Here is a 13328-nt window from a genome sequence, read left to right on the forward strand (position 1 = left end):
CTTTTGCTGTCACCCTTTCTACATGTTTGGTCACCTTAAGGGAAAGGGAAGGGAAATGGGACTTGATATACCGCCTTTCTGTGGTATTTTGCAACTACATTCAAAGCGGTTTACATATATACAGGTACTTATTTTTTACCTGGGGCAATGGAGGGTTAAGATCATCATGTACGATCACACCCAAGTCTCACTCCTCTTTCATGCACAAAAGTTCTTTACTCTCTAAACTGTACCGTTCCCTCAGGTTTTTGCAGCCCAAATACATTACCCTGCATTTTTTAGTATTAAATCTAAGCTACCATTCCTCAAGCTTCCTTCCTCATGTTATCTAAACCATCAGGGGTGTCTACCCTACTGCAGATTTTGGTATCATTCACAAAGAGGCAAACCTTACCAGACGAGCCCTTCAGTAATATCACTTACAAAAATGTTAAAAAGAACCTAACCCTACGACACAGCACTGGTAATACCCTTTTCCTCAGAATGAGCTCCATTTACCACTACACTTTGCCGCCTTCCACTCAACCAGTTCCTAACCCAGTCAGTATTTTAGGGCCCATACTGAGGGCACTCAGTTTATTAGTCATCTATGTTGAACTATATCAAAGGCTTTGCTAAAATCTAAATATACCACATCTAGCATTCTCCTTTGATCCAAATCTCTGGTCACCCAGTCAAAGAAATTAATCAGATTTGTCTGACAAGACCTGCCTCTAGCGAAACCATGTTGCCTCAAGTCTTGTTTTCTATTGGATTCCAAAAACTTTACTATTCTCTGTTTTAAAAGCATTTCTATTAATTTATTTACCACAGAGGTCAGACTTACCAGCCTCTAGTTTCCAACCTGCTTTTGTGGAAAGGGACCACATCTACTTTTCTCCAGTTCTCCAGAACCACTCCTGACTCTAGAGAAGCATTGAAAAGGTCAGCCAGAGGAGCCACTAGAACTTCCCTTAGTTCCTTCTGTACCCTCAGATGTATGCCATCCGGCCCCATCGCTTTGTCCACCTTTAGTTTAGCCAACTCCTCATGAGCACAGTCCTCTGAAAATCGTTCTGAGACTACCATCCCTCCCCCCCATTCCTATTTGTGTCCATTTTTTGCGGTCCTGCTCCCAGCCCTTCAGCTGTACACATAGAACAGAAATATTTGTTAAGCAATTCCTCCCATTTACCATTGAGTCTCACAAGGTCACTTTTGCACTTCCTCCTATCACTAACGTATCTAAAAAAAATTCTTCCTCCCAATTTTACCATATTGGCTAATTTTTTTCTTCCATTTTCCTTACCTTTTCAAGCTCCTACTTTTGAGAACAAAAGTAGCCTACTTTTCCTCTTGCTTGTATTTATTTTCCTTACAAAAAGGTTTGTTGCCCTTACAATAGCTCCTTTCAGTTTTGCCCACTGCTTTCCAAATTCTAGATGTTCCCATCCAGACAAAAATTCCTTGAAGTAATCCCTCATCTGAATAGTTTTTTTTTTTTTTTTTTTTTGAAGTCTTGAACCTTCACCTTTGAATGAACCCTCTCCACACCTAGCATAATATTAAACCACACCATCTGGTGATCACTGAATGCCACATGATCACCTACTATAACATCAGAAATACTCTCCCCATTAGTAAGCACAAAGCATGACCCCAAAAGCTATCTGTTTAGCAGAAGCTCTGAGGTCATATAGCAAATTCGCTAAATAAACTAAACCCATTTCAACAGAAAGCAGTTCCAATGAAGCAAAAAAAGAATCAGCTGCCTGTAGGACTCAACTAAGACAAGGTCTGGCTGCATAAGAGCTACAAACTCTCATCTGAAGGGATAAGGCAGACACCTCAAAGGAAAGTTTCAAGGCAGATTCTAGCTTCCTATCCTGAACGTCTTTGCCCTCCACAGGAAGCGTTAGCAGCAGCAGAAGATTGTAAAGGCAGGAGAAGAGATGTTAAGGACTTCTAAGGCTTTAGTGATAAAGATAAAGATGAAACATCCTGAATGGAGAAGATCATCTGTCTAATATCTCCCCTTCCTCTAAAGCCTCTGGAAAAAACAGAGTACAAGGATGCTGCAGAGAAGCCTTTGTCCGAGGGGGGAGAGGATAGCAGAGAGGCAGGTTCCACCTCAGCAAAATTTTCTAATTGCCTCCTTCTGGTTAATGAGTCCACCAATGAGGTGTGAGAATCTTGCAGAGGCTCTACAGCTAAATGAGGCCTCTTAAATAAATATGTTTGGTGTAATAAAAGAACAAACTCTGGAGAAAAGGAGAAATTAAGTGTTACCTAATTTTCTTTCCATTAGTTCTTCCCACTATTCCAGAACCTGTGGATAGTTGTGTCCATCATCCAGCAGGTGGAGATGGAGAAATGAAAACTGAACTGAAACATCTATCTCTTGGCATCCAGTCCAGCTCCTCAGTATTTATGTAGACAAGCAGTAAGGAAAAAAAATTGAATTTTTTTCTCCCTCTCTTTGCCTCCATAGGACTATTCTCCTCACTCCTGCTGTTTCCCCCATATAACAACTAACCAGCATAAGAAATAAGACAGGAGGCTCAGTATACTGTCACCCTGAAGAATGCTATGTATGGTGGCTTCCCAAAAAACAGCCAGACAGAAAGACACCAAGCCACTCAAATGAAAATTTGAGAGATGAGATCATGCAAAACTAACCCACTTAGAGACACTGTTCCCAAAAGATAAGGAGCTAGTACAGATTCCTCTTTCCCTACCTGATCTGAGTCTTTACGGCAGGAATTAAACTCATCAGGCAGAGCAAGCTGGGGGTACAGCCCCCTGCATACTATCAGCTTCAGCAGGGTGATGTGCTGTCCAGATGGGTCCCAGGACTCACCAGATGAGGCCTGTAATTCTTCAACGTTGTGGCGCAGCTTAAACTTAATATCCTGTGGCAGGGAAGGAAAAAGAGATGTGAATAGTCTGGCATGGCTCAGCGCCAACGTGAAACAATGTTTTTGTGAGCTCAGGGCTAGCCCAAGGATATCTGACACCTTAGGTAAACCATCAGCCACACATCAACCCAATCCCAAGGGCAGCTCTGTGTCCTATCCTTCCTAGAACTGCCTCGACCACCAGGCAGACTAACCGTCTGCCTAGGGCAGCACAATTTAAGGGTGATAGTCAGCATGCCTCCTGGAGTCTCCTTTATTTATTTTTAAAGCGAGAGCGACAGAGAGAGAGAGCGAGAGAGAGAGAGAGAGAGAGAGAGAGAGAGAGAGAGAGAGAGAGAGACTTCACTGGACACCTCAGGGGAAGGAGGTAAGGAAGGGAAAGAGAGAGTTGTTGGGACACCTCAGAGAAGGGATGTAGGGAAGGAGAAGGAGAGAGATTTGGACACCTCAAGAGGAGGGTGTAGGGAGGACACCTTGAGGGAAGGGAAGGGGAGGTCCTGAAGCACGAGCCATCTCTTGATATGGGGGGGAGGAGTGGAAACATGGCTCAAAGTTCACCCCTCCCCCACTTTCTATCTCACTCTTTTGGATAGTAAATCAAACCCTCTGGGATGGTTCATCCTTGAAATTTCTGCCCAAAGCCAGTGCAAGTGTATTAGGCACCCTAGGCCCCTCTCAAAATAACTTCAAGAACTCCTAGGCAACCCCATATACTCAACAGTCATGATAACGTCAATGCTGTCCCTCCCACAACAATCCTGTAAAAATGCACAATTGGACATCACACATTTAATTATTAAACTTTACTTTGCATATACATAATGAGGGCAATTTCCAAAGGCCATTGAACTGCAGCTGGTTTCTGCCACCCCTTGAAGATGCTGCCCTAGGCCACCACCTAGTCTTGACTAACGGTTAGGCAGCCTTGCCTATGCTGAATGTAAGTGTATACATCAACTGCACAGGAAGTTTAGAAGAGCTAGGATAAAGAAAATGGTAACCTCTATGAGCTCCCCAATGATGTTTTTCACAGTGGAAAGCCCATTCGCCAAGCCCCCTCCCTGCCCATCTTCAAATTTTTGCTAAAAGCCCACCTATTCAATGTCGCCTTCGGCACCTAACCTTTATGCCTCTATTCAGGAAATCTAAACTGCCCCAATTTGGCTGCCCTATTTTGACTGACTGTACATTTGTCCTTTAGATTGTAAGCTCCTCGAGCAGGGACTGTCCTTATCTGTTAAACTGTACAGCGCTGCGTAACCCTAGTAGCGCTTTAGAAATGTTAAGTAGTAGTAGTATTTACATAAATAAGGGGTCAATATTCAGCCATCAGTGTTCAGCACTTTGCTTACCACTGACGGCGTTATTCCCAGATATTCAAAGCTGGAACCTGTGGCAGGCTTCAGGTTTGAATATCTGATTATTTTTAAGTCCGCTAACACATTGTCGTTTAAATTGATATTTATCACTTACGTGGTCATGAGTTACTGTATAAAAATAAGACAGACTTTAATGCAGTCCCATTTATGCAGTAAACCTGGCCGCTTAACGGTTGAATATCAGCACTTAAGCGGCCAAGTGCTGACTCCAATTTCAATATAGCCAGCTTTGTGTTCAGCACTAACCATGATATTCAGCGGCACTTAGCTAGTTAAGTGCTGCAGAATATTGGCGGCTAGCCACGACCAAGAGATTTAACTGGTCGACAGCCGCCTAAATCGCTTTGAATATCGAGCCCTAAATAAAACAAACATACATGTATGTCTGAAAAACTGCAGAGCCATCATTATGGAGTGATGCACTACTAGACCCTGGGGCAACACCTTTGCCTCTACAAACCCCCTCTCTCCCCCCCAGCAAAGATAACTGAATCTCAATAGCTGTTGGGAGAGTTTGACGAAGAACAGGGAAGAAATGCAGTATTTAGAAAAACCAATTCATTTCCATCCATTTTTTCCAGATTCCCACATTTCAGTGGTGATTAGTTTGTGTTAATATAGAAAAACACAACAAAAAAAATCAAAAATTTCAGCAGAACATATCAAGCCAGACACTACTATAAAAGGGGTTTTATTAGACTAGAATGGTACTCGTCTTAGGGACAAAAATTCACTATTATGACTTAGGATCTGTCTACTGTAGTACAATGGGCCCCACTGTGAAACAACTCAAAACAAACTCACTCCTCACCCTCCAAAAACATGAATACAAGACATCTTATGATCATCTGCTCTCAGTTCTAATTTCTGCAGAATTACAATTCCTCTGCACCTGAATATCCACACTGTTGACTTCTCCCACACTTGAGGCCTCAGCAGTTCCTCCCTCATCGCTGGATGAACCCACAGTATCCTCATCCTTCAGTTTCAGGACTTTGCGCTTGCGCCCCTTTGTCTCCTCGTGCTGGCGCTTCAGATGGTACAGCTGCCTCCGTTCCCTACGTGCCTGCAACCGGCTATAGCTGTCACTGGGACCAGCGACTGAGTCTTCCAGCAGACCATGGTCTTTCAGTAGCTCCTGCCAAAGTAAGAGATTTTATTTTTTATGCCACTGTTTTATCTACACATGCTTTACAGTCATAGGATATGCGTACAAAACTCTCTCTCTCTCCACCTGCTGAATCACCAGTGGATGAAGTTTTGGTAAACAAGAACAGAAGAAAAGAAATGTTCGGGCAGACGAAGGTCCATCAAGACCAGCATCCTGCTTCCAACAGTGGCCAGTGCAGGTCACAAGTAAACAGTAGACCCTCAGATGTATTTCCTATTGCTCACTGCCAGGGATAAGCAATGGCTAATAATTTTTCATGGACTTGGAACTCATCCAAACTTCTTTTGAACTCCATTATGATAATCGCATTGATCTGATCATATCCCCTAGTAAGTAAGAGAATGATGCTATTCAGCTCTGTGGAGAAGAAACAACTCAGTTATAGATCTACAAATCAAACGGTACACTGCACACAAAATGAGTGGATACACTTCATTACACTAGCTAGAATCAGTTTTGTGCCCAGAACCTATGGAACAAGAGCCTTCTCATCACTATTTCACATTTTCAATTTGTTAAGAGGGGAAATCTTTTATTTAGAATGGATGTTATTACTTGGATATGACAAAATTAGACAAAGCACAGGGAAAGGAAGTGAATTACTTCAAGGGCAGAAAAAGAGTTGATGGCAGGAGCAGGACCAGAACCAAGAGTCCACCTTGAGAAACATTTTACGAAAGGCAAGTTATAGTCAGTGCAGCAAAAGCCTGTGTAACCAGTCCCTGCCCACTAACCTTGAACTGACGCCTCAGGTTTGCCATCTCATATAGTCGTTGTTCCTCTAGCCCCCGTCTCCGGCTCCACTTCCTGGAGTTGGCTCTCCTGCTGGATTTAATCTGTGGTGAAATATAAATTGATTCATAAACTTGCTCTCAGAGATCAGAGTAGATGAAATTCAACTGAGCATTTTTATTCCATGCAGTCAGTACGCAACCGTGTGGGACAATCCAGGGAAGGATGGAAGTGGTAAGTATGTAATGTAGGGTCTCTCACCTGAACCCATTCATTGAAGACATTGAGCAACGTGAACGGGTCGCCATGCTCACTTTCCAGTGGCTTCCTAGCAGTGCTGCAATCAGGGTTATTCTGGGCCCTGCGGAGGAACGGTGACTGAACACTCAGGCCTGCAGCAATAGTAAGGATTGGCTCCACCACACTGAAAAGGGACCCAAGTATCAGCATCTTCCCTACAGAGAGAGACAAAAACGCAGCAAAAAAAGAGACTCTGAATTAATTGTGTAGCATTAGCTCCCAAATTCAGTTCCTCAGGACAGGCCTCATTATTAGGGTATCCAAAATAAATATTCAAGAGTCATAAATATTGATACAGTTACTGGAAAAGTTAGGCTATATTGTTTACTATGGCTGCCCTGAAAAGTAGATCTGTTCTGGCAATGCCATAATTTGGAGTCTGAAATCATTAACCTAGAGGAAGCTTAGTTTTTGGAACACATCCTCACATCAGAATCCAATAGCACCTAACCACTTTTTTAAGCTTATATGACTGCTGCAAAACCGCTCGTTTTAAACTTCATCTGAAATCTCTGATCTCTCACCTATCACAACATCCACCGGGAGTTTCGCCAGCAAGCTTCCGATTGGTGTGATGTGCTCTGCGCTATCCAGAGCCCCCTGATCCCTCAAATAAAGAATGGCTGTCTCAAGACTAGATGTTGGGGGACTCTCGATGAAAGGGAAAGTACGCGGATCTCCCAAATTCATGCTCTTCATCTGACCCCAGGTGAGATAAACAGGAGAAGTACATCACAATATGATTGACAGAGATCCTCTGGTTTTCAACACAAACCTATAGCCCTGCATCAGACCTGACCCATCAGGACTTTACATCTTGTGGGCTAGAACAGACATTTCCTTCATCTAAATTAAAAATCATAACCAGCACCTCAACTGCACATATACTAACATTTCACACATACTAAAAAGCAAATCCATTTATTTTAAGTAACACATCCAGAGGGAATCCCACACAGGACAATTCTCCTGTAAAATTTGACATCTCATGCCTCACCTGCAGCACCAAAGCATCCAAGGCGACCCTCTGGATCTCGGGCACAGGATACGGAGCAAAGGCATCATAGTCGGACTCGGCATACAGCCGATAGCAGACACCAGGTCCTGTGCGGCCTGCTCGGCCCTTGCGCTGTTCTGCACTTGCCCGGCTGATCCAGAACTCCTGCAGGCGTTGCATCTTGGCTTTGGGGTCAAAACTCATTTCTTTCACTTTACCTTACATAAAAAACAAATATAATTGCATTATATTTTGGTATTTTATCAATCCATAAGAGGTCCTCTGGATGGGGGTACAACGAACATAATACAATCTTACAAAATATACAATAAAATCAATAGGATAGCACAAATAAAACAATTACAAATTACACTAAAATGTATGTTAACAAGCTTATGGAAACACAAAATTACTTCTATGTATGTATATTCCAGGCTTTCATTTTTTGTAGGTTGTGACACTATTTCTTATATCAATTAAAGAATCATCTAAAGATAACCATGTCTATGAGCTTGTCAGACCACAGTTACATGTCAGAAAAGCACTCACTTGCATTTGCAAGCTCATATGCTCCTAATGTGTAAAAAATCCAGCTTTCAGAATTCAAAGTGTTTTCATTTTTGTTCACATTCTTATAAAAATGTAGTAGTAATAGTAGCAGTTTTACTAAAATCCACAACCTTCCTTCAAACACACATACACAGGTACTGTGCAGCCAGAGATGATGCAAGCAATTCATACACATAGAACTCACAGAACAAGGTCAATAAGGGCAGTAGGCACACAAGCTTTACACATACTTCCCCATTACACAATGCATGTGGCACAGCAGTGCAAGCTTCCTCCCCATCCCCCCCATGCCAGCATGTGTACACCCCAGACTAAGTATAAGCATAGACAGCAGCAGTGCAAACTACATACATACACACATGCACAGAATGCTCCATCTCAAAACAGGTAAAATAAGGGCAGAAGTAAAAAAAAAAAAAAAGCTTCACATATACCAACGTTCCTCACCCGTAGCAGATGTTCTCCCAGGACAGCAGGCCAAGTATTCTCCAAGAGAGCCCGGTGCAGACACTGACTGGCGAGATAAAGAAGTTTCTAGCAGTGTCCCACCGCGCCCCATCATAGTAAAAGCTAAAGAATACAACTTCAAGGGGAGGTGGGAAGGTATGTGAGAATACTTGGCCTGCAGTCCTCAAAGAACACCTGCTATAGGTAACTGCTTTCTCTGAGGACAAGCAGATTGCAGTATTCTCACACCAGACTCACCGAAAACAATGCTAGGACAACAGAGACTCAAAACATCGCGGCCTGTTATTAAATCAACCTGAAACAATTTGTTTACTAATTGTGGAGATACAGCCTGGAACTGAAGAAAACTGTGTCTAGGGGGGTGGAGATTCGACACCGAACAAATTCTGCAGGACTGCTTGCCCAAACCGGCTATCTCATCGGGTATCCAGTTCAAGGCAGTAATGAGATGTGAATATGTGGACAGATGACCACATCGCAGCTTTGCAAACCTCCTCTATGGAGGCTGACCTTAGATGAGCTACTGATGTAGCCATGGCTCTGACATTAGGGGACTTGACATGTCCCTCTAGAGTCAGCCCAGCATGGGCATAAGTAAAGGAGATGCAATCTACTAGCCAAATGGAAATTGTGCATTTGCCGATTGCCACCCATATCCTGTTTGTGTCAAAAGAAACAAAAAGCTAGGTGCACTGTCTATGGGCTTTACTCATAACAAGCACCTCAACTGCACATATACTAACATTTCACACATACTAAAAAGATAGATAGAAAGCTAAGGCTCGCAATCCAAGGTATGCAGTACACTATCGCCAGGATGGGTATGTGGTTTTGGGAAAAATGTTGGTAGAACGATTGACTGATTAAAGATGGAACTCCAACACTACCTTAGTGCGGAGAACTACTCTATTGACGTGAAACCTAGTGTAAGGTGGTCCTGAAGCTCACCACCACCAGAAACACAACATTCCAGGTCAAATACTTCAGATGACAGGAATCGAGCATCTCAAAAAGAGCTTTCATCAGCTGAGTGTGGACAACGTTGATATCCCATGAGAAAGTTGGAAGTTTGATAGGGGGGGTTGTCAATAACCTTGCATGAAGCAAACAAGACTGTACAGAGATGGACTTACCTCCTACATCGTGATAAGCGTTAATTGCACTGAGATGAACCCTTACAGAGTTGGATTCAAACCAGACTAAGAGAGGTGCAGGAGGTATTCAAGCAGGTTTTGTGCGGGACAAGTGAGGGATCTAAGGCCTTGCCCTCACACCAGATAGCAAACCTCCTCCACTTAAATAAGTAACATCTCTTAATGAAGTGTTTTCTGGAAGCCAGCAAAATGCGAGAGACATTCTCCGGCAAATCCAAGATTTCAAATTCTATGCTCATAACATCCAAGCTATGAGGGCTAAGGATTGGAGGTTGGGATGTAGAAAAGACCCCTCATTCTGTGCAATGAGGGTCACAAAATAGTCTAACCTCCACAGATCTTCAAAGGATAACCCCAAAAGAAGAGGGAACCAGATCTGCCTTGGCCAGTAAGACACGATTAGGATCATAGTTCCCCAGTCTTGCTTGAATTTCAGCAAAGTCTTCTCTATGAGAGGAACTTGAGGATACCCATACAGAAGTCCCTCCCCCCAACATAGAAGAAAAACATCTGATGCTAGTCTGCCATGCAATCTGTGCCTAGAGCAGAACTGGAGGACCTTGTTGTTGAGGTGTCAAAAAGATCCACTGAGGAAGTGCTCCACTCTCGGAAGATTTTGCAGGCTACATCCATACTGAGAGACCACTCATGTAGTTGCAAAACCCTGCTTAGTCTTTCCACCAGGCAGTTGTCCTTTCCTGGGAGGTATGTGGCCTGGAGGTCCATCTCATGAAGGAGGGCCCACTGCCACATGATACAAGAGGTAAGATCCAGTAACCCCCTGCTTGTTTACACAAAACATTGCAACCTGGTTTTCTATTTGGATGAGACTAATTTGGTTTTGAAGTTGATCTCTGAAAGCCTTTAGAACATTCCAAATGGCCCAGAGTGATATGGAGATGTTTCCTGAGAAGACCAAGTCCCCTGGGTGTGAAGCCCATCTACATGAGCTCTCCATCCTAGGTTGGATGCATCCATAGTTAGCACCTTCTGAGGAGGTGGAATTTGGAATGGTAGACTCACAGTTAAATTTGTCTGTCCACCAGAGAAAGGCATTAGTTAACTCTGGAGGAATCTGGATGACATCCGCCTAAGACCACTGGGGAGTTTGGGTCTACTGGGCTCAAGTGGAGATGTGCCATGGGCGTGACATGCACTGTTGAGGCCATATGGCCCAGGACCATCAATCTCAATATTAGCCAAGCTGTGATGGGCTTGCTGCTTCAGACTTATGAGGCAAACACCAATAAGGTATCTGCTTTCACTCGTGGAAGAAAAGCTCGAGCCTGCAATGTATCTAGCAGGTCTCCTGTGTATTCCAATCACTCTACTGGAAGAAAGTGGAACTTGGGGTAGTTTATGACAAATCCTAGTAACTCCAACACCTGAATAGTTAGGTGCACAGACCCTGACGCCCCCTCCTGTGATGTGCTCTTGACCAGCCAATCGTCCAGATAGGGAAACACGTACACTTCCAGCCTACATAGATATGCCGCAACTACTGCTAGACATTTGGTGAATACCCTGGGAGATGACAAGGCCAAATGGCAGTATGCGATACAGGTACAGTGGGGGAAATAAGTATTTGATCCCTTGCTGATTTTGTAAGTTTGCCCACTGACAAAGACATGAGCAGCCCATAATTGAAGGGTAGGTTATTGGTAACAGTGAGAGATAGCACATCACAAATTAAATCCGGAAAATCACATTGTGGAAAGTATATGAATTTATTTGCATTCTGCAGAGGGAAATAAGTATTTGATCCCCCACCAACCAGTAAGAGATCTGGCCCCTACAGACCAGGTAGATGCTCCAAATCAACTCGTTACCTGCATGACAGACAGCTGTCGGCAATGGTCACCTGTATGAAAGACACCTGTCCACAGACTCAGTGAATCAGTCAGACTCTAACCTCTACAAAATGGCCAAGAGCAAGGAGCTGTCTAAGGATGTCAGGGACAAGATCATACACCTGCACAAGGCTGGAATGGGCTACAAAACCATCAGTAAGACGCTGGGCGAGAAGGAGACAACTGTTGGTGCCATAGTAAGAAAATGGAAGAAGTACAAAATGACTGTCAATCGACAAAGATCTGGGGCTCCACGCAAAATCTCACCTCGTGGGGTATCCTTGATCACGAGGAAGGTTAGAAATCAGCCTACAACTACAAGGGGGGAACTTGTCAATGATCTCAAGGCAGCTGGGACCACTGTCACCACGAAAACCATTGGTAACACATTACGACATAACGGATTGCAATCCTGCAGTGCCCGCAAGGTCCCCCTGCTCCGGAAGGCACATGTGACGGCCCGTCTGAAGTTTGCCAGTGAACACCTGGATGATGCCGAGAGTGATTGGGAGAAGGTGCTGTGGTCAGATGAGACAAAAATTGAGCTCTTTGGCATGAACTCAACTCGCCGTGTTTGGAGGAAGAGAAATGCTACCTATGACCCAAAGAACACCGTCCCCACTGTCAAGCATGGAGGTGGAAATGTTATGTTTTGGGGGTGTTTCTCTGCTAAGGGCACAGGACTACTTCACCGCATCAATGGGAGAATGGATGGGGCCATGTACCGTACAATTCTGAGTGACAACCTCCTTCCCTCCGCCAGGGCCTTAAAAATGGGTCGTGGCTGGGTCTTCCAGCACGACAATGACCCAAAACATACAGCCAAGGCAACAAAGGAGTGGCTCAGGAAGAAGCACATTAGGGTCATGGAGTGGCCTAGCCAGTCACCAGACCTTAATCCCATTGAAAACTTATGGAGGGAGCTGAAGCTGCGAGTTGCCAAGCGACAGCCCAGAACTCTTAATGATTTAGAGATGATCTGCAAAGAGGAGTGGACCAAAATTCCTCCTGACATGTGTGCAAACCTCATCATCAACTACAGAAGACGTCTGACCGCTGTGCTTGCCAACAAGGGTTTTGCCACCAAGTATTAGGTCTTGTTTGCCAGAGGGATTAAATACTTATTTCCCTCTGCAGAATGCAAATAAATTCATATACTTTCCACAATGTGATTTTCCGGATTTAATTTGTGATGTGCTATCTCTCACTGTTACCAATAACCTACCCTTCAATTATGGGCTGCTCATGTCTTTGTCAGTGGGCAAACTTACAAAATCAGCAAGGGATCAAATACTTATTTCCCCCACTGTAATTGTATTTCCATATTTGGAATCTGGGATACTTCCTGTGATTGGGAAGTATCAAAATATGGGTAAAGACATCCTTTAAGTCCAGACAGCATAGCTAATCATTTTCCTGAATCATGGGGAGAAGGGTACCCAGAGAAATCATCCTGAACTTTTCTTTGACCAGGTTTGTTCAGGGCCCTTAGGTCTAGGATGGGATGAAATCACCGTTTTCTTGGGCACAAAGAAGTACCTGGAATAGAATCCCTTACTTGTCTCCTGGAGGCATGGGTTCGACCGCACTGACAGCTTAGTGATGACACTCTCAGTGGATAATTTGGTGGTCATTGACACCAATGCAGGGCATAACGTTCTTCAAATAGTCCATCTTGGTTATGCCCTGCATTGGTGTCAATGACCACCAAATTATTCACCGAGTGTGTCATCACTAAGCTGTCAGTGCGGTCGAACCCATGCCTCCAGGGGACAAGTAAGGGATTCTATTCCAAGTACTTCTTTGTGCC

General features: G+C 43.9%; 1 protein-coding gene across 1 annotated transcript in view; it reads right to left on the reverse strand.

The window, feature by feature from the left end:
- DHX34 (DExH-box helicase 34) overlaps positions 1-13328 on the reverse strand; it is an 89557-nt gene that overhangs the window by 61387 nt on the left and 14842 nt on the right. Inside the window, exons 5-10 of the mRNA XM_030219286.1 lie at positions 7477-7694; positions 7004-7178; positions 6441-6634; positions 6182-6283; positions 5169-5414; positions 2718-2891 (exon numbers count right to left, since the gene is read on the reverse strand). Coding sequence (XP_030075146.1) covers positions 2718-2891; positions 5169-5414; positions 6182-6283; positions 6441-6634; positions 7004-7178; positions 7477-7694 — 1109 coding nt within the window. The remainder of the gene's footprint in view (positions 1-2717; positions 2892-5168; positions 5415-6181; positions 6284-6440; positions 6635-7003; positions 7179-7476; positions 7695-13328) is intronic.

The sequence above is a fragment of the Microcaecilia unicolor genome, chromosome 11, assembly GCF_901765095.1.
Source record: "Microcaecilia unicolor chromosome 11, aMicUni1.1, whole genome shotgun sequence".
Taxonomy (NCBI): domain Eukaryota; kingdom Metazoa; phylum Chordata; class Amphibia; order Gymnophiona; family Siphonopidae; genus Microcaecilia; species Microcaecilia unicolor.